Consider the following 21,815-nt stretch of genomic DNA (forward strand, 5'->3'; position numbering starts at 1 on the left):
CAAGCTCTCCAAGTTCCATTATAAAAACTTCCAAAGTTACAACACTTACAAGTTACATAAAGGCTCATTGCTTACCCAAGGGTCAAGCCTCAAGGCTAAATAGTGAAAACTAGATAAATCAAAGCACAAGTTATAACTTGTAGCAAACAAACATCCATAGTAGAAATTTAAATACTACTCTAGAGATAAAATACTTCATGAAACTTGGAACTTTGGAAGAGCCTATTCTGCTGTATTCTCATCCCCTTCTACTTCTTACTTGTAGCAAACAAACATCCATAGTAGAAATTTAAATACTACTCTAGAGATAAAATACTTCATGAAACTTGGAACTTTGGAAGAGCCTATTCTGCTGTATTCTCATCCCCTTCTACATCTTACTCTTCATGCTCATGAGAGGAAGAAGAAGAATCCTCATCCTCATCATCTGACTCATCATCCACATTTTCCTCAATGCCTCCAACATTTGTGGTTGTGGCTGTCCCAATGTCATCGGGCTCTTGCATCTCTTGCAAAGAAATCAACCTTTCATCATCTTTTTCCTTGTTGATCATGTCCAAGGTGATCTCCATCTTCTCAAACCCTCGAGCCTTAATTTTTGTGATGAGTCGTAGATTAGTATGTGTATAAACCAGCATTTTTGTATTGGAGGGCTTCAACCTGTTTCTTCTCTTAGTATGAATGAGAGAGAAAGTGCTCCAATTTCTCTCACATGGAGAGGAACAACTCCCTTGAGAAAGCACACGAATACCAAGCTCCTGCAATTTGGGAGTACTTGCACCAAATGTCTCCCACCATTTCACTGCTTGGTGCATTCTCTTCTCCGCTTTTGCAAGGGCACGAGAGAAAGAACCCCCCTCTGATTTATACACATCCAACTCATCAATCAAGATACCCTGCATCTCTGTATCATATCTAGTATATCGCTCTATGACCGTCATCCATCCATCATGCACTTCATTGTCAGACTCTTGACCCTTCCCTCCCAAATGGGATGTAAAACAAATCCTGTAGCATGTAAAGGAGAATGCATCATGTCCCATCTATTAACACACAGATTTTGAACATCTGCAAGCTTGGTTGTGTCAATGTCCTGCATGTTTTGTATCTTCTCCACCATGCGGTCTGTTAGCTCATAAATCAGCCCCATGGTTGCTCCTTCTCGATCTGCTAATCGAAGAATCTTCAAGATGGGTGCACGTATCTTGACAATCATCTTGGCATCTTTCCAAAAAGAGGGTCCTAAGATTATTCCTGTAACCTCCTCACCGTTGACTGTGTGGGATGTTTTCCATTTCAACAACCAGTCATTAGATACCACCCTCCTCCTTAAGCCATTATAAACTTTCTCATCCAACAAATTGGCCACCACTATAAACATAACATGTAGGCAAATCGAGTTTCAGCAAGCTTCAAAAGCTCCTTGTTGCTAGATTTCCTAAAAATGCTAAGTGCCTTTTGTTTCCTTGTGATGAAGGTCACAATCTTCCTTCGTTGCTCCAACACAGGCTCAACCCATGGCAAGTTGCCAATGTCCTCAAACAACAAATCCAAACAACGGCATGTACACCTAGTGTAAAAGATAGATGGCCATTCTTGCTCTGTGAGCTCTCCTGCACGCACACAATTTGATGCATTATCCATACATACTTGCATAACATTTGTTGGTCCCACATCAAGAATTGCATCTTTCAAAATGCCAAAAATGTACTCTCCTGACTTGTATTGTCCACTTGTGTCAACAAACTTGAGAAAGACACTGCCATGTATGGAAGAAGCAAGAACATTAATAGCCTATTATCTGACCATCCATCACAAACTATGGTGCATCCGTATTTCTTCCACTTCTCTCGTATCCCCAACAAGTCATTGTCAATGCATTTCACCTCATCCCTCAATTCCTTCTTGCGCAAGGCATCATATGAAGGAGGCTTGAAGCTAGAACCCACATGTCCAATAGCCCGTACCATTTCGAGGAAGTAAGGACTCTTAACCTTGAAATGTGGGATATCCTCTGCATAAAAGAACCTCCTGGTGGCTACTATGGCATCCTTTCTAGCTTGCAACTGCCATGCTCTTGATAAACTCCCTTGCATTTGACCCTTTGTAGAGACTTTATGTCTCTTGCCTGCAAGCATTGCATCCTCACCCATAGAGGAGGCTGAGGATCCACCTGCTCCACCCAAATCTGCAACTTGCTCATCAATTAGTGCTGCATCTCCTTGAGGCATCAAACCAACATGCAACCTTCTGCATATGTCTTGCGCTTTCGGGGGCATTGTCACATGGGCCAACCCCTTGGCCTGTTAGACGCAAGATATGTGCCCTTATGCACAAAGGGCCTCCATTCCATTGATGGGGGCAATATTTGCACTTGCATGTGAACATACCCCTGCCAAGAGACTTAACGACGGTCACATGCTCCCATTCTAAGCCTTTAGGTCTGCCCATTTCTCGAAATTCCTGGGGCTTGCAATTTGCAAACTTGCAAGAAAAAGAAAAGTTCATGAGATTCAAGGCCTTTGTAAATATTGCACCCTGTGTACATACTACATAGATGATAGTACATACTAGTAACTACTCCCTACAGGCTATGGGTACAGCACACTGTACAGCATTGAACAGGTACAAACTAGTCACTAGACTCACTACAGTCTACAGTACAGCACAGTACAGCATAGTCTGTACATACTACAGACTTTGTATAACATGTACAGACTACACTGTACAGCACGGGACCAAGCTTCCCAAGTCCCAAGTGGAAGGTTGCAACCTGCAGGCTGCAAGTACAGAAACAGCAGGAAGTTTTTAGGGTTTCGAAATTCGAAAATACCTATAGGCTGTAGGCTGGCCGGTGCAGCACGCTAACAGTTGGCGGCAGGCGCACTTCGAAGTTCGAAAAAGGTGCAGGTCGGCGCACTTCGAAAACGGTGAGGTGATAAAGCGTACTATATTTTTGATGAAAAAAACATGAAAAAAACATGCAGGTTGGCACCTTCAAAAAACTTACTTGTTTCAAACTTTAGAAAACATTAAAAAAAAAGGCACGTATGAAAGACAAGTTTCATACGTGTATGTTTCAAACGTTTGCTTCATCATGCAAACGCGTATGTTATGAACTATGATGCTAGTGTGTCACTGTGTACCCCAGTGCATGGTGCATGTGACATTGTGTCATGTGCATGTAGCAAAATGGGCACCATCACCTGAGCCAAATCTGTCCACAAATGATGTGATCTCATCTACAATCTGTCCACAAATGATGTGATCTCATCTATATAGAGCCCAAATAGGAGGAAATCAAGACTCTGTCATCCTCCTATAGCAAAATGGGCATGTTAGGGTTAGGGTTGCACACAGACAGGAACACACAGAGAATGAATAGCAACAGCAAGCACTTTCAAGAGAGATGGTGATAGATGCTCACACAAAGAAGATAGCATGAGACCATAAAGTGCTTTTCGAAGCTTGCATACTCGTGTGAGCATCTATCACCATCTCTCTTGAAAGTGCTTTTCTCCCTTTGGGTTTTCCCCTTGGATATTAGGTGTGAAAGGACACCACAATTATTGTAATTTGATATTGTGGGCTCAATCCCTAAACTCCACACAAGAGGAGCCTGTTTGAGACCATAAAGTGATTTTCGATGTCAATGGTACCCTTAGAGTTTCTTTTCAACTTGTAAACCCGCTTTGTGCCAATGGGCTTCTTGCGAGCAGGCAAGTCCACGAAATCCCATTTGCTGTTCTTATGGGTAGAATCCATCTCATTTTGCATGGCTTGTATCCAATGCTCATCCTCATGAGCCTCTTTAAATGAATCTGGTTTATTTGCATCACAAAGTGTACTCATGCAAGCAACATTTGCGCGTTCTCTTGCATTATGTGAACTAGCCCAAGTCCTGCTACCAAGTGGAGCTGAAAGTTTGCTATCCTATAAAGTACGGAGTAGCCAACGAGGCACAACTCTAGCCTCTTCCGTTGTTGTTGGCTCTTGCTCCACTGCTTCCTCCACATTTTGAGGTGTAATAAGCTCATTCATGGGCTGATTTTGAGCACCCAATTGCTGTCCATTAGGCAAAGTTGATGGCTGATCTGTTGAGCCATCAATTCCCAATGGGAGAAGTCCTTCAAACATGTTAAGTGGGCCCGAATGTGGTGTACAAAAAAATCAGCTCATGGTTGGTCTGAATTTTCAGCAAATACAACATCTCTGCTGTCCAAAATCCTTTGTGTGGAAGGATTAAAGAGACGGTAGCCTTTACTGCCACTGCTATAACCCACAAATGTACACTTAACTGCTTTGTCATCAAGCTTACCTCTCAATTGCTGAGGTACATGTGCATAAGCTATACATCCAAAAACTCTATAAAGTGATCAACATTAGGTGCGAGGCCTCATATGGCGTTATGGTTCTCAATGCTTTGGTAGGGCATCTATTCAACACGTGTAGTACACATTATTCCCTCCATCCATAATTTGTGAGGCAAGCCTTTGTCTTTAACCATGCATCTAGCCATTTCCATCAAGGATCTGTGCTTTCTCTCAGCAACACCATTTTGTTGAGGAGAATATGACATCGTGCATTGATGCTTTATGCCTTTTTTTGCCATAAAAGCTTTGAAAGCAATGGACATGTATTCCCCCTGAGATCTGTACGGAGGATTTGCACTTTGTAACTTGTTTGATTTTCAGCTTGTGCCACAAAATATTGAAAACATGCAAATACATCAGATTTTGCCTTCAAGGGATACACCCAAGCAAATCTGGAGTAGTCATCGATAAAGGTTACAAAGTATAGATGCTTTCCAAAAGATGGTGTTCGCATAGGACCACACACATCACTGTGCACAAGTAATTTCCGGACAGCCCTTGTTGATCCATCTTTTGGGAATGCATTTCTGTGCATCGTACCCAATATGCACCCTTCACATACATGTTTTGGTGGCAGTTCTACATGAGGCATATCCTATACCATGTTATGGCTTTGCAATAGCATCAAACTGTCATAATTTACATGCCCAAACCTGGCATGCCACAATTCTTCCTCGTGCATGGCAGGTGTAAGAGTGGTAACCACATGAGCATCATGCTCTCTCCTGTCAAACCTGGCAAGCTGATATAACCCATGGTACAATGTGCCGGAAGTGACCAATGCATAGCCATGTTCATGGCCTTTGACTGTGCATCTGTCGTCCTCAAAGCGCACTACATATCCTCTTTTAGGAAAAGAGGAGACAGACAACAAGTTCTTAATCCTTGGTACATACAATACATCTGGAAGACATAAGTCTGCACCATTTGTTGTTGTGAGGATTACCTCACCAACACCTTGAACTGGATAAGAAGAATTGTTTGCACATGTTACTCGCTTGCCTTCAGGGGCAACCATAAGCTTCTTAAACAAATCCCTCTGTGAGGTAATGTGTTTAGAAGCACCACTGTCAAAGTACCATGTGTTGTGTCTTTTATTGACACTGAGAGATGATGCATTATAACTGCAAGTAACGAAAGTCTACTCATCTTGCACAAGATTTATTGATGCATCATCTTTCCCTGCAGGTGATGAAGAAGAATTTACAGCCATTGCGCTTTCCTTTTTCTTCTCCTTTGCAAGACTTTTTGTGCACTCATTCAAGTAATGACCTGGCTTCTTGCGGTAGTGACATTTGTTCTTTTTCTTGGGCTTTCCTGCATCATTTTTAGCCTATTGTGAAGGTTATCCTGAATCCGTGTGGAGGTTCAAGTAAATTTTTGGGAATGATTATAGTGTCCTGGAAACCCAGTCCTTTTCAGAAATCACCTAATCAATATTGAGCAGTTGCTCCCGAAGATCTTGGATCTTCGTAAGATGATTAGCCATACTATCACCTTCATTTATGTCCAAGTTCTCAAGCTCTTTCTTGAGAATTGCAACCCTCGCCTTAGTCTTTGCTTGATACATGGTTTCAAGTACAAGCTTGCTGCAAGACCGAATATGTGGTATGCTTGATCGCTTTACTGACAACGCAATCAAAGCCATCTCTTGGGCATCGTGAGTATCTCATCTCTTCCCTCATGTGAGGGAGGAGTGGGTATTGCAGCTTGTTGAGTACCACGGCGAGGGTGTTAGGTGCTATGTCAACAGGGCATACATCTTCACCTGACACATAACCCCATAATCCTTTGGCCACAAGCATAGTTATTAGGTACGATACCGTACGGTTCGTACGATACGATACCATACGGAAAAATACGGTATGATATTTAAAAAAAAATCTTATCGTACGGTATTTTAAAGAAATACTTAACAAACTTTAGTATTTTCAATTTCAAAGAGAAGACAAGTTGTCACATGACACAAACACCAAAATTCCATTAAAACCAAGTTGAAAACATACATAGATGATAGATGTTAGGCTAAAGCCTAAGTCATACAATGTGAGGCGCTCTAGGCACATGTAGCCATGGCTGGGTGACCCGGTCCCATAGTAGTTACTAGTAAGTACAAAAAGTGGTGCACAAAAAAGAGAAGCTAGAGGGTTGAGGCTAGAATCTAGGTGGAGAACTGATCACTATCAAAATCAGAGCTCTTGCTAGGATCATCTCCATCAGAAGAGTGCCACTTGCAGAAGTCACTCTTGCTAAGGACGTTGCCCTCGTCATCAAACTCGGGCAACTTGCGGCGGGTGCCCAGGGGACTAGGGCCTTTGGCACACTTGTTGATACCATCAATGCATATTAAAACATTTAAACATGGCCACAACCTTTAACACATATCCACATCACTTTGCATAAAACATAAAAACTGGACAAAACATCCACAAATGCTGAAAATGGAGCTTGCACATGTGACACCGCATAGAGGCCGGAATGCCCCCCCCCGGCGGAGTATTTTATTACCCAAGGAGAATAATATGATATACAAGCTTTAAGGGCCTTACTCTCCTCACGGGAGATGCCGGATTATCCATATACAAATGCCATAACACAGCCCAACACGAGGCTACCAAGCCGGAACACAGGCTGTAGAAATGCCGAGCCAACAATATAATCCATATATCTCCGTGTGGGTACTAATTCTTTCCCAAAAACCACGGGTCTTCATGCAATAGAGCTGGTACAGTAAGTACAACGCTCCATTCAGTCGGTACATCAGGTACAGTGGTTGGTACAGTAGGTACAATGGTTGGTACAGTCGGTACAGCAAGTACAATGGCTGGTATAGCAGGTACAGTGGCTGGTACAGCCGGTACAAGCACAAGGACTGGTACAGCCAGTATAGTGGTTGGTATAGTAGGTACAAGGGTTGGTACAACAAGTACAATGGCTAGAAATCATAATAAATGATTAAATACCCTTGCCTTCAGTATTTCTTCGCGATGGAAGCCTCCATAATAGTCCCCAATAGCCGGTATTCTTCATGGGCAGCCTTCAAGAGAGAGAAAGAGAGTAGCCATCATTAGGGCAGCCTCTAACGGTGGCATAGTTTTTCCATACGGCAACGATACGGCAAATGCATACGGGTATGGAAGTACGAAAAAAGTACCTCCAAGAAATTCCATACGTTGGATACCGTACGACACCCTAAATTTAAGGAAAAACATGCCATATATGACAAAAAACCAAAGAAACTTGAAACTGCAAAGATTTTGGGATTAGAAAAAACATAAATGATGTAGAGCCAGAATCCAAACTCTGGACTTTATATTACTGTAACTTGTTTACATCATACATGTATGATCAATGATGTATCATGTAACATGTTACATAAGTAGGGACTAGGGAGTGTGGAGTGGACAAATGCCAAAACCGGTCACTTGTAGGCATAGTTTTTTCATACGGCAATCATACGACATACGTGTATGAGTCTGGAACTATGAAATAAGTATGGTTCAAACCTTGGAGAAATTCCATATGTGGAATTCCATACTTAAATTAAAGGGTAGACGTGCCATTTTCAAAGAAGTGAACCATGAGAGACGTAAAGTATGTAAAAGCCATGATAGATGGTCTATCATGGTTTTCACAAATTGACCATGTTTCATCCGTCATGACTTTCACACATTGACAATTAATCTCTATGTCTAGAGAAGATGCAAAACATTTTCTTTTTTGGCTGGAGCATGAAAAGTTTTTCCATACGTGAGCATACGCATACGGGTATGGAAGTATGTAATATTTTCCATACGAGTATGAAAAAAACTATGAACGGTGGTAGAGGCTAGTGTGCAACAAGAGAGCCTCCATTAATTAAGAGAGAGGGCTCCAATTTATAGTTTTGGGGCTCCCATGAGCTAAAATGGCAAGAGAAGGCTACAATGACAAGTGGAGAGCCACACAATAGCTGAAGTGACAAGTGTGAGACCACTTATCTCACTTTGATCCACTTTCTAACAAGTGTCAGGCCACTTGTTTCACTTTGGTCCACTTTCTTGCCACATGTCCCAATCTAAGAGATGGGTCCTTCCATAAAATTTATCTCTAAAAATATCCCAACTGGTAGACATTCTATCATAGGCACTTTGCTAACTCTTGGTATTTGCTTAATTCGAGATGTAATGACGCGAACAGAATTTCCATCGGAGTCGGACCAAAAATAGCAACTCTCCTAAATTTTAGGAGTGTGGTCCTTAGGATAATCCCCCATTCCCAAAGCTTGTACTTTCCAAATATTTAGACATCATGGAGTCCACCAGACCCCTTTCATACTGGGAAATGTCCAGGCTGGTGACACCTGTGACACGGTAATCGGAGCATCCTCATTTGCAAGAGCGGAGGAAGAACTACCGCAACCTCGTTGTGTGTAGGTTAGACATCCTGGAGTCCACCAGACCCCTTTCATACTGGGAAATGTCCAGGCTGGTGACACCTGTGACACGGTAATCGGAGCATCCTCATTTGCAAGAGCGGAGGAAGAACTACCGGAACCTCCTTGTGTGTAGGTTTGCACTACGCCACTCGAGCCGGGATGAAAGATGCATCCGCCGCGAGTGCCCACTCGCACTCCTGTGCTACTAGGTCGAGTTGTTGCACGCCCACGACGAGTACGAGAAACTCGTTGATCAATCTCCTCGAGCTCTGCATAGAGCTCCGCATACAGTCTCTCCTCCTCCTCATCTACCTCCTTGTTGATACTCTTGAGAGAGTTGCTTGTGAGCTTGAACTCGTCCACATTGACCTACAAGCGATAATGCACATTGACACGTCACACATAGTTATTATCAAATAGAACTCAAAAAGCAAAAAGCTAGAAGTTTACAACTTAAGTTTTAACTTTTAATTGGTCATTAGTTGTAAGTTGTAACTTAAAAGTTAAAAGCTATACTTGTCTAGCCGAGCCCATCTTGTGCATGGCACGCAACATGCGCAAGTTAGTGCGGTAATACACTAGCCGCTCTAACTACCGTGTGCTCAAGCGATTGCGGAGCTTCGTGTGTATGAGAGAGTAGGTGCTTCAATTTCTCTCACATGCACCCGAAAAACAATCTTGAGCCAAGAGTCTCAAAGCCACCTTTGGAGGCGGCTGAGCGTGTAGCCAAATGTCTCCCACCAAAAAATGGGTTTCACAAGATACTCCCTTTTCCAAGTAGGCGGTGATGCAAGTGCAGCTCCCCCCCTCTGGTCATTGTAGCTAATGAGCTCTTCCAAGAACTTCCCATGGAACTCCTCTGGCAATGCCTTAGGCAAGAAGGCATTGCGGCCCTCTAGCAACTCAATGTCGGTGAAGAGGGCGGCTGATTTGTAGGCCGGATATAGCAAGGCGGCAAGACCATGGATAGGTCGCCGCATTCACCTCCATCTCCTATCCACAATGTGCAAAAGATCTTCACGCTTGTCCTCATCGAGGGAAGAACAAGCACGCAACTCGGCAGTAGCATCTCGCATGAAGTGGACCAAGAGGCCCAAGGTAGCTCCCTCCATGTCGGTCATGCGCAAAACCCTATAGAAGGGGGTTATGGCAATGACAATGCTCTGCACCTCGGCCCAAAAATCCCCATGCAAGCACAATTTTTGCATGTCTTTTGCCTCACTCGTCTCTCTCTCATCCCATTCCATCCACTCCGGGCCGACCACTGTTTGGCGAAGAGGTGTCTTCACATCATATAGCCTCTCCAAGAGAAGCCACATGTATGTGAAGCGTGTGGTGGAAGGCTTCTTTAGCTCAAGGGTGCTATGTGCACGGAACATGGCAAGCACCTTCACCTTTGAGATGAAAAAGGTGACGATGGAGGTGGCTTGTGCCTTGGTTGGACCTTGGCTTCTTTGCGGAGGCGGAGGCACCGGCAGAGGCGGAGATGGCGGGAGAGGAAGTATCTCGTGGTGGAGAAATGACCTCATCATGGGCGCTTGAGTTCCTAGTTGGGCGGTTGACACCCCTAACAGCTCTAAACATCTCATCGGCAATATTTTGAGGCACTTCCTTGCATGGCGCCACTTGTCCCGCCCACCTTTGCAATGTGCTCCCGAAGCCTAGTGAGGCCGCTCACATAAGCCTTGCCACAATACTTGCATGTCCACCTATAGCATTTTGATTTTCCGGCGGCTTGTGAGACATGGATGGCATGCAATATGAAAGATTCATTCATGTCTCTCGTCATTGTGATTGACGAAGAGAGAAGCGGCTTGAGAGAGAGGAGTATAGAGAGGGGGAGGAGGGATGCCTGAGCCTTGGGCAATGGATTATGGAGCCTTGAAGATAGAGGAATAAAGGATAGAGAGGGGGGCAAAGAGAGAGCGAGAGAGAGAGAGAGAGAGAGCTTCAAGCTTGAGAGCTTGAGAGAGATCATAGATGGAGAGCTTTAAATAGGTAGCACATGCAATGTGGCATGGCCCATACTAGTTAGAACCTAGTAGTAAGTTGTAACTACATGTAAGTTACATGTAGTTAAACTATGCATGTAACATAGCCTAGGCGGCTTGGCCAATGGCTAGTAGGCGGTTGTAGGCCCTATAGGCTATAGGCGGCCTGGCCCATATGGCCATTGGCAAGTAACAACTCACAAGGCCAGCCGCCAAGCATCCAAAGTCCCGAACGGCTCTAAACGGGCTGCGGGCAGTCTGCAAACAGGAATCTAACGGGCAGAAAACGGCATGCAAACGGCTAGAAAACGGGCGAAAACGGCGAAAACTGTGCGTAGCGCCAACGGTCAAGAAACAGGCCTGTCGACGGTACGGTACCGTACGGTATTCCGTACGAAAAGGGGTCGTACGGCGTACGGAAACAACTATGGCCACAAGAAGATTTCGGACCATGAAACTCCATAGGGAGTAATTACTGCCATCCAATTTGTCCTCTTGGGACAAAACCCCGAATATATCGGTCGTATTTCTAGCCATTTGCTGAAATCTCTTTACTGAGAGATGCAAACACGTGCAACCAAATATGTTGTAAAAAGCACTTGCAGGCAAAATCCCAAACGCACTGGAGTGCAATGCTAGGCAACTTGAAGGTCCTGCGCAAATGTTTTGCCCTGAATACAAGGCTGTAGATAAGCAATGCTGAAAATCCCCAAATTTTTGAGCACCAATGGGTTGATTTATGTGTCAATTGCACATAATTCACAAAAGCCCCAACAATCTGTGTACCAATGAGCTTTAATTGTGCAATTAAGCATTGATTTTAGGAAAGCCCCAAATTTCTGTCCTTTAATTGCAATTGTGCAAATTTTGAAAAATCCCCAAATTTTCCCTTAATCCTACATCGAGATGTTACCCTGAATGGTTGGAATGCTGATTTTGGAGAGGGGCATGTGTTGCTGTACAAGCTAGCTTGCTTGCTACAGGCAGTGGACTGAAGATGGGCAAGGCGTGCAGGGGTCGGCGGCGCACGAGCTGCTGACGTGGGTCACCATCTGCAACGATTGATGGTGGGACTCTCCAAGTGGAACAGTGAAGATGCAGACGGTGATGTGAAGTTGGCGTCGGCGCACGCGCGAAGCTGCAGGTGTATCGGGGGCGGCAGACGGTGGGCAGCTGTGACATGTGAAGCTGCAGGTGTGGGGCGGTAGTTGGCGGTGGCGCACACGTGGGAGATGGGCTGGACCATGCGATGGCGACTAGTTGCACCCAAAAAAAACTCAATTCTGTCAAATGCCACATGAGCTTTGCCAGGCGGTGGTGGAGCCCTCAGCACTAGTGCCACCTGGATTGGAGGCTGCAAGGGGCTGAGCGCCAGGATGGGCAGCGGCGCTGAAGAGCAGGATCTGGTGGATGGGAACATAGTTTTTTTCATACTCGTATGGAAAATATTCCATACTTCCATACCCGTATGCGTATGGTCACGTATGGAAAAACTTTTCATACTCCAGCCAAAAAAGAAAATGTTTTGCATCTTCTCTAGACATAGAGATTAATTGTCAATGTGTGAAAGTCATGACGGATGAAACATGGTCAATTTGTGAAAACCATGATAGACCATCTATCATGGCTTTCACATACTTTAAGTCTCTCATGGTTCACTTCTTTGAAAATGGCACGTCTACCCTTTAATTTAAGAATCAAGTATGAAATTCCACGTATGGAATTTCTCCAAGGTTTGAACCATACTTATTTCATAGTTCCAGACTCATACACGTATGTCGTATGGTTGCCGTATGAAAAAACTATGCCTACAAGTGACCGGTTTTGGCATTTGTCCACTCCACACTCCCTAGTCCCTACTTTTGTAACATGTTACATGATACATCATTGATCATACATGTATGATGTAAACAAGTTACAGTAATATAAAGTCCGGAGTTTGGATTCTGGCTCTACATCATTTATGTTTTTTCTAATCCCAAAATCTTTGCAGTTTCAAGTTTCTTTGGTTTTTTGTCATATGTAGCATGTTTTTCCTTAAATTTAGGGTGCTGTATGGTATCCAACGTATGGAATTTCTTGGGGGTGTGACGACGGCGTACTTTTTTCGTACTTCCATACCTGTATGCATTTGCCGTATGGTTGCCGTATGGAAAAACTATGGATGGGAATGCCTTTGGGCAAAACTGCGCGGCAGCTGATCGGTGACGGAACTGTAGAACTGGGCGATGGACGGAACTTCCGGGAAGAGGAACCTCGTGTGCAGTAGGTGGGCAACCTTGTTCTGATACCACTGTTAGGGTTAGGGTTGCACACAGACAAGAACACACATAGAATGAATAGTAGCAAGCACTCTCAAGAGAGAAATGGTGATAGACGTGACAGAAAGAAGATAGCATACAATGTGGAGCTTGGGGGTTATATATATATATATATATATATATATATATATATATATATATATAGAGAGAGAGAGAGAGAGAGAGAGAGAGAGAGAGAGAGAGATATTAAGCGTCTACTAAAGACGCAATGGGCCTATGAGACCAAAACCCGTTTTTGGCCAATCGCAATCCCCATGGCATGGGACATGTGAACACTCAAGTAGCCCGGCTGCTCGATGAATCCATCCTCAATGAGTGTGAGGAAATGATCTCTGTAGATGTGCATCTTCATGGGGAGCTCTGGAGGTGTGATCCATATGCAATGGGCTGTCTTGAAGATTCTAGGGCAAGCCTCGGGTACTTGTGGCATAGTCATAGGGGACGTGGGGGACGGACCCCTGGGATGGGGGAACGCCGTCCCATAACGTGCGGGAACGGAAACGGCCAGGGGACGGCCAAGGGACGGCCAAGGGACGTGTGAGCCCACGCTGAAACAAGGGAACGGCGATTCCGGCGATTCGTGTGGGACGGGACGGGACGGTCAGATGACCGTTGTGCAGCGTTGACCAGTCTGCCATTGCGCCCTGTAACCGTTGGGCGCCTTGTAGCCATTGGGCGCCTAGTCGTTGAGCAGCCCTCCCCACTTGGCCCATGGCTATAAGAAGAGTCCCCATTGACACATGCTATAGGAACTTCGACTTTCAAGTCTTCAAGTCTTCAAGACTCACCTCGGGCCTCCTTGGCACTTGCTCTAGCCTCTTAGCTCTTGCCTCTTGGCACTTGCAACACTCCTCAAGGCTCAAGCAAGGCTCAAGCTCAAGCCTCAAGGCTCAAGGATCCTCAACTTTCAAGGCTCAAGTGGGAAGCTCATTGGCTCAACGCTCCTCAACTTTCAAGGCTCAAGACTCAAGTGGGCATTGGGCAACCCGGCAAGGCTCTAGCTCTCCTCAGCCTCAAGGCTCAAGTGGCATGGGGCAAGTTGTAATTTCAAGTTGTCACTTGTACTCTTGTTGCTCTCCTACACTCACCTCTTGAAAAATTGGGTTCCTGGCCAACTGTATACTGCTAATGTTGTCACAGAAAATGACAACTTGTCTATCCACTGATACACTCACCTCCATTGCTCAAGCCTCCTTGGCACTTGAGTCTTGCCTCCATGGCATCTTCATCGCGACCATCCCCCGCACCTCGTTCCGGCGGTGCCAATACGAATAAAGGAGGACCAAAGGTTGGTCTTGGTGGGAAGAGGTCAACTCCGATCATCCGGGAAGTGGAGGAGGTTCTCGCCCAAGGTCCTGCAAGCTATGTCCATATAGGCGAACGGGTGGGGCGGATAAAGTGAGAGCTCACCTCTTGCATGAGCCCGGTCATGAGGTGCGATTTTGTGATCAGGTCACACCGGAGACGAGGAGGAGGCTTCTTGAACGTGTTGCCGCACATGAGGCCTTGCTTTCAAGGAGGAGAGTGCTGCATGTGGCCGTGGATCCCGCAACACTAGTGAGGCCATCCCAAGGTTCGGCATCCCCATGTGCATCCACTTCATTGACACCCGCGGGCGCATCACCCGCCCCACAAGAACGGGCCCCAACACCATCCTTCTCCATGCCGACCGCATCCACACACTCACGCCGACAAAGTACTCTTGAGGGTAGTTGGGACCCCAAGAAGAAGGAAGAGGTGGATACGGCCATAGCCCGCTTCTTCTTTCATGACCACATTGCTTTCCGTGGTGCTGCTAGGTAATCAAGAAGTAAGATGGCTAGCTTAAGATCTATCATTTTACAATGTTCCTCTTACAAGTTACTTGAACTTTGAACTTTGAAGTTGATCGGTTATTAAATTATTCATTTTTTGTGGATAGATCGGACTACTTCAAATCATGGTGAAGAAGATAGGGGAGTATGGTCCAAACTATACGCCCCCATCATCGGAGTCCTTGCGCACCACATTGCTAGAGAAGGAGAAGAGGCTTGTGGAGCAAGCAACAGAAAACACGAAGCAACGATGGGCAAGGAATGGAGTGTCCCTGATAGCCGATGGATGGAGTGATACATGGAAGAGGTCCATCCATGGATGGAGTGATACATGGAAGAGGTCCATCCATGGCCATGTCGCATATTCCCGCGGTGAGATGTACTTCATCGCCTCACATGATGCTTCTGGGACCGGGAAGAGTACTGATGTGCTAGCAGCAGAGTGGGCTAGTGGCATAGAGATCATTGGCCCAGACCTAGTTGTGGGCTTTGTTGCTGATGGGGAGGCTTCAAACAGGGCAGCCGGAGCGATCATTGAGAGCATGTACCCCAACATCACCGTGTCATTTTGCATGGCACATTGCTTAAATAATCTCTTGAAGGATATTGGGGACTTGCCATGGATCCGGCCTATCATCCAAGTGGGTAGCCAAATAGTGACATTTGCCACAAACCATCAGTTCCTACGCCATGAATTCTCCAAAAAATCTAGCCGTCAGCTCCTCAAATACTCAGATACAAGGTTTGCCTACAACTTCTTGATGCTTCATCGATTGAAAGAGTGTAGTGCATTGAGACAGTTGTTCATTAGTGAGACGAGTTCACTTCTTCACCATTGGCTTCCACTGAGACAGGAGCTCTATGCAAGGAAAAAGTAGAGAGCCCTGATTTTTGGGAAAAAGTGAATTTGCATTGATTTGATTCTATGGTTCAACCTATTGTCCACTTGATGAGGCTTGTGGATGGTATGAAGCCATGCATCGGCAAGGTATATGAGGCTATGGACAGCATGAGAAGCTGAGGGATTTGGAGCCAGATGAGGACAGGTACGAGGAGATCCGTGCCCTATGTGTGTGTAGGTGGAACTCCTACTCCTCTCCTTTGCATGCAGCAGCCTATGTGGTGGACCCTGAGTTTCAGGGTAAAGGACAAGAAAGTGATGTAAAGGTGAGCGAGCTATGGAGACTTGTCTTGACTCGACTTGTGCCTGACCCAAATGTTAGGCGGAAGATTCGTGACCAGTTGGCCAGGTATAGGAGCTTTCAGGGTTCTTATGGAGACATGGATGCGCAGGATGATCGCTTCAAAGTTGGGGTTGTTTTGTGGTGGGAAGATGAAACCGGCCTCTGATAGAAACCAGAGTGCGGTAGACTAGCAGTCACCCGTCCACTTGTAGTCTAGATATGAAAACAAAACAGATTGGAGCTAGAGTGTCCAAATCTGAAAACAAAGTGACACCTGTTGGCCCCAAAGCTTGGCGCCCCTTGCGGTATTTCTTTATTCAATTCCAAAAATATGAATGGCTGAGTACAACAAAAATCAGCCAAGAGATTACACCTGTATGTCCAATCTGACGGCCCACAATACCTCTTAGCACAGAGGATCTATGCACACAGATCTGTGTTTCACAATAACACACTGTGCCTCCCTCTGATCAGCCAAGGCCACTAAGCAGGGCAGCCATGAGCATACATCTGGCATAACTCAAGTGCATGATACAACATCTCAGCTCATACATACATGTACTGTCCAAACTCTGTCTCAACCCTTGTCGATTTGCCATACCCCTCCTCTCACAAGGGGTAGATAACTCATATCTGCAACAGACATCAAGCAGTAGAAAGAGAGATAGATGAACAGAAGCGGAGCTTACCAAATTCAGCTTGTGAAACAGCACTGGAGGAAGCAACGGTACCAATCTGTACTTGCAGGCACTTGTTTCCACAACCCTGCTTCACACGCATGCACGTACTTGTCTGTACCCTCCTCCTTGTGTTCACTTTTATGCTGTCTTTGAATGTACGGATCTGTAAAACAGCCCCGTACCCGTCTGTACTACCTCGTGATACGTGCCAGGAGTTGTACTTGCAAGCGCCGCCTGCTGTCTGCACCTGTGCTCCCCTGAATCTGCGCAGCCAGATCTGTCCAGCACCTGTCCAACGCCGCCTGCAGCAGCTCTGCTCAGCGCAGCCTGTGTCAGCCCTGTCCGTACACTGTACGGCAGTCGTACAGGGCTATACGGCCTGTACCAGGACCAGCAGCCACCTGATGATAGTCACCTGCTACAGCTTCCCACAGCTCAACGCTGCCTGTCCTCAGCAGTATCTGCTGTCGTACAGAGCTGTACGGCTGTTGTACGGCCTGCTCCAGCACACAGCACACAGAAAACAGCAGCAGCAGCCCTAATCAGCAGTCGACCTCTTCTCTTCAGCTTTTCCACGCATGTACCCCAGCGCATGAAAGCTCCACGACTCCTTTTTCCCAAAAAGAAGAGAGAGAGGGAGGAGAGAGAAGCACACACTCCAAAAGTGGAGTGGCCTCCTCCCCATAAAAATCCTAGGGCCCCCAAACTTTAAAAGTTCCCTAGGGCCACTAAGGCCTAGGGGCAACTTTAATAAACATTAAAAGTTTAATGTTCTAGTTCCCCCCTTCACACCTAGGGATGTCCACACATCTTTAACTCTGTCCGGGCACCCCCCATGTGAATCATTCAATATTCTGACTCTGCAACCACCATGCCCACACTTGTGCTGTTCCATTTTCACAGGGCCATGACAGAAGATTTTGGTTCGGATGGATAGCCATCTGCATTCTCAGCCAGGCAGTGAGTTCCTCTTGCCTAGGGCAACTTTGGAGCTCATACAGTCACATTGCATCGAAGAAGAGGAACCGTCTTGGAACGTGCAAATGATCTAGTCTTTGTGAGTGCAAACTTGTGAATGCTTTGCAAGAGTGCAACTGCAAAGGGTGATGCATTTACCGAGTGGGAGATGTCTCAAGATGATGAGAGTGGGGGGAGCAAGTGGAGAACATCTCTATGGAGCGTGCAGGCATGATCGTGAGGCCAGCACTTCACATGCCCCTTGAGGCTTTTTGACATATGTACTACTCTAGTGATAGTCTCTGTTTTGTATGCCACTTACGTGGTTAGGGCCTAGGTCTTTGCCCTTGTCTTTTGCTTTAGCCTTTGACAACTGGGTCTTGGGTCCCCGATCTCCTTTTTTGTAACACACATTTTTTTGCTAGTATGACTTAATATTGATGCTTTGGAAGTGTAAAGTGACTTTGTTTTAGTATTGTTAAGTTTCTTGAATGAGTGCTTACTTAAAATTGCATATTTTGTATGCCGTCCCATGCCGTCCCCCGTTCCCCATCCCGGTTCCCAGGAATCCCCGTCCCTGTTCCCCGTTACGTTCCCCGTCCCATGTTACTATGACTTGTGGGGATCCATGTGATTGATGCGAGAGAGAGAGAGAGAGAGAGAGAGAGAGAGAGAGAGAGAATCTTTTTTGAATGGTCTTCAATAGTTTTATGAGAACTCGAACTTGATGATGGAAAAGAAAAGATAAACAACTAGCTACATGTACAATGATGATGACAAAAGGCATTTTTGGATACATGTGAAAAATGTATATCTCCATATCATTGCTCAATGACTGCTATGGGTTCTCTACACATTGTTTATTTTGAAACTTGTTGATTTTAAAACATTTAGGAGTTGTCAACTGAAGAAATCTTACAGCGGATGCAATCAAAGCCAGATATTCAACCAAGGGAGGTATCTATTTATTAAAGTTTTTGCCTTTGTGATATGTATGTGTTTTGGTGTGTGTGTGTGTGTGCGTGCATTTATTTATTAAGCATCCAGCAGGTGTGGCCTGGTGAGATTCAAACCTGGGTTCCCACCTTGCAAGTTCAATCGCTCTATCGCCAGGCTACACACCCCTGAACTCACATCACGTTATACTATATTATACTTGAATGTAGTGTATTATATTACCTTCGTTTTTAATGTTTTTAGTTGTAGGTATTAACTACGATGAACATTTTTAGGTTCTTAACAGGCAAGGGACTTAGGAAGGGGAAGAATCAAACCATGATTAACAGCAGGAGCGAGTATGACACAGGTGATCTTGAAGTCCTTGCTAAATGAGTCATGTTTGTGAAATCCGATGTTGCTAGTCTGCTTTTACTTTTTTATCGTCTTTGTGTAAAGACTATTGATCTCAAGAGCACGTGTGTCAGACTTTTGTGAAAGCTTACACACATTCTCACATAACTTTTATGCCAAGGCTAAATATTTTTTGATTTAATGTCTTTATCAGAAACTTGAAAGTAGACATCAAGGGCCTCGTGAAAATCAATTTAAGCATCCACAATACATGCTCTGGACTTGAGCGAAAACCACTCTCAACAAAGATCGTATGGGTTATAATTTTCTTTTCTTTTGGTGATTTGGGCTGTCATAAACTCTAGCATACTGGCTTGCTTTCATTTAGTTCTGATGGTGCATGATTTGCAGGCATGTGCTCAAGGATTCCGTTACCCTTCGCCGAAATGGGAGGCCCTTACAAGCTACTAGAGTTTCCATGACATGTACTTGCTAAGCTTGGCTCAAAAATGTATATTGTTGCAAAACAATAACTATTATGCTAGAGGTTTTGCGTGAAAATTTTGAAGATGGAAAAATGAGGCTGATGATTTTGCTCCAAGTTCTGTACTACTGTCCAGTTCATATAGTCTTTGTAATGGTCTTTACTCTTGAGGAACGATTTTATCACTGGGTTTTTGCTTTGAGATGGTAAATCACAATCATATTGTGAACGGCAGGGGGTTGATGTAGAGCATAATAAACTAATGCAGGCCCTTATGCAATAAGGCCTAACTAATAGGCTTTTATGCTTTGGTATGATAATGCTTTTATAGAGTACAGATGAGCGTGCATGCTTACCTGAGAGAGAGAGAGAGAGAGGGAAAGAAAGATTTTATTAACATCTTCAAAAGGCCCAATGGGTCTATCAGACCAACATGTGTTTAAAGAGTTCCATGTGTAGATTGTGAACATGGTGGAAACAAATAGTACTGAATTTTTTCAGTCTTACCGTAAGATTAATGTCAAATAAGAAAGTATACAGACTTAGTGTACATAGTTGCTTAAGGCTAGTAATAGAGACCAAACCATTTCTTTAGTTTGATCAATCTATAGTGTGAAAACTAGTCACTTGTATATCAGTCATTTTTGACCATAAGTAACGAACAATCATTCCCTTGAAATAGTTTTCTTGTGAGCTATCCTTCTTTCCTCTTCTTGCTTGCTCGCTCGCTTGCTATTGAATCTTGCTTGCTATTATTCCCTTGCAATAGTTTTCTTGTGAGCTATCCTTCCCTCTTCTTGCTTGCTTGCTAGCTTGCATGCTATTGGATGTTGCTTGCTTGATGGATGGATGCATAGGTTTGATTGTAGGTTTTTTTCTTGCATTACATTCATGTTCTCCTACCTTTTGTGAGAGAGAAACATAATGAAGATGGATCTCTTGTTACCTCCTGGTATAGAGAGCTGTCCCTTCACCCCTTTGGGCAAGAAGCATTCCGGTGTGACAATGAAGTGAGGACGCGACAGCCACCCACATGAGAAGTTGCAGATTGCAGCTCTAAGACAAAACCTAACAACACATGCTTTGGGAAGGCTAAGGTAAGCTCTTAACTTGAACAATCATTGTTTGCCATCTCAAGACCAACGAATATATTTGGATCAATGGTAGATGCATATCTTGGTGACTAAGCAAACGTGAATTACACCATAAGCTTTAAGAATCATTTGTAATTGAGACATGAGGAGGATATAAACTCATGAATGAGGTAAATTTAAAAATAGTCCTTAGCCTTCTTCTTTTGCAGAAGGACAAAGAATGTGTCCTCTAGTAGTGTTGCGGTAGACTATTGAGGTCTAGCTCTTTGATGCATTTGTGTGTTTTGAGGTTGTCCAATGGGATCTAATTCTATTGTTGACTCCTCTGGCTAGGGTCTTACTGTGTTCTTTACATATACTCATAGTGTGGCTATCTAGCTTTGTGCTTGCCAAAGGGTTGAAAGTAGATGAGAATTGTCTACATTTAGCTATAATGCCTTGTGAGTCCTTTGCTATGATTTCATATTTCATGCAACTTAGTGCCATGCATTTGTGAAGCACCTAATCTTTACTTGGTTAACATGACCAAAATTACTCTTGAATAAGTGATGAAAATGGCCTCTAATCTACTTTTATGCTAAACAAGGCATGCTCCTTGATCTCCATCTCATAACTTTTATTCCTCAATGCTTTGCTTCATAATATGGTCCAATGTGGTATGATCTTGTAAGAGATTTAACATGTGGCACCTTCAATATCCATCACTATCTACAAAGCTTTCTTGTTTATTTTCCCTTTTCATTTACATTATGATTTGTTGTGGGTTTCCATATTACATTTATTTTATCATCATTGTTCTCATGGGCTATTCCCCACCCGCTTAACTAACATTCGTAACGAGGATATCCACCACATAAACAGATCCATGAGATTCTCCAATGAATGGCATGGCCTTACCATAGCTACATCTGCCATCAAGAGGCTCATAGATTCACGATTCAGTTTTCAGCTTTCATCTCCTTTTTTAAAATTTTTATGCCACTATATACCCATGGTATCATTATACTATTCATGATCTCATAGGCCTTTCAGGTCTTTTGTAAACATTAATCTCTCTCTCTCTCTCTCTCTCTCTCTCTCTCTCTCTCGGGAGGGGATTAGAGAGGGAAAGACACCTACAGAGGTAGATTATAGACTTCTTTCGACTAGAGATTGAGCAGTCAGGCGAGCAGGCATTGCAGCTAGCCTCAGAGTATAGTCGCACCAGAGG

General features: G+C 44.4%; 1 protein-coding gene across 3 annotated transcripts in view; it reads left to right on the top strand.

Annotated features, from left to right (window-relative positions):
• The window catches only part of LOC147609731 (uncharacterized), a 52,228-nt gene extending 32,491 nt beyond the window's left edge, over window positions 1-19,737 (top strand). Inside the window, exons 6-9 of one of the 3 annotated variants that reach the window (XM_086786821.1) lie at window positions 18,632-18,694; window positions 18,970-19,043; window positions 19,242-19,338; window positions 19,439-19,737. In XM_086786821.1, coding sequence (XP_086642947.1) covers window positions 18,632-18,694; window positions 18,970-18,993 — 87 coding nt within the window. In that variant the 3' untranslated portion in view covers window positions 18,994-19,043; window positions 19,242-19,338; window positions 19,439-19,737. Of the gene's footprint in view, window positions 1-18,631; window positions 18,695-18,969; window positions 19,044-19,241; window positions 19,339-19,415 lie in introns of all 3 variants that reach the window. The other 2 variants (XM_086786820.1, XM_086786818.1) reach the window with 2 other exon arrangements.
• Window positions 19,738-21,815: the final 2,078 nt, after the last annotated feature.

Source organism: Cibotium barometz, chromosome 50, assembly GCF_041138505.1.
Source record: "Cibotium barometz isolate CiBa-2024 chromosome 50, ASM4113850v1, whole genome shotgun sequence".
Classification (NCBI taxonomy): domain Eukaryota; kingdom Viridiplantae; phylum Streptophyta; class Polypodiopsida; order Cyatheales; family Cibotiaceae; genus Cibotium; species Cibotium barometz.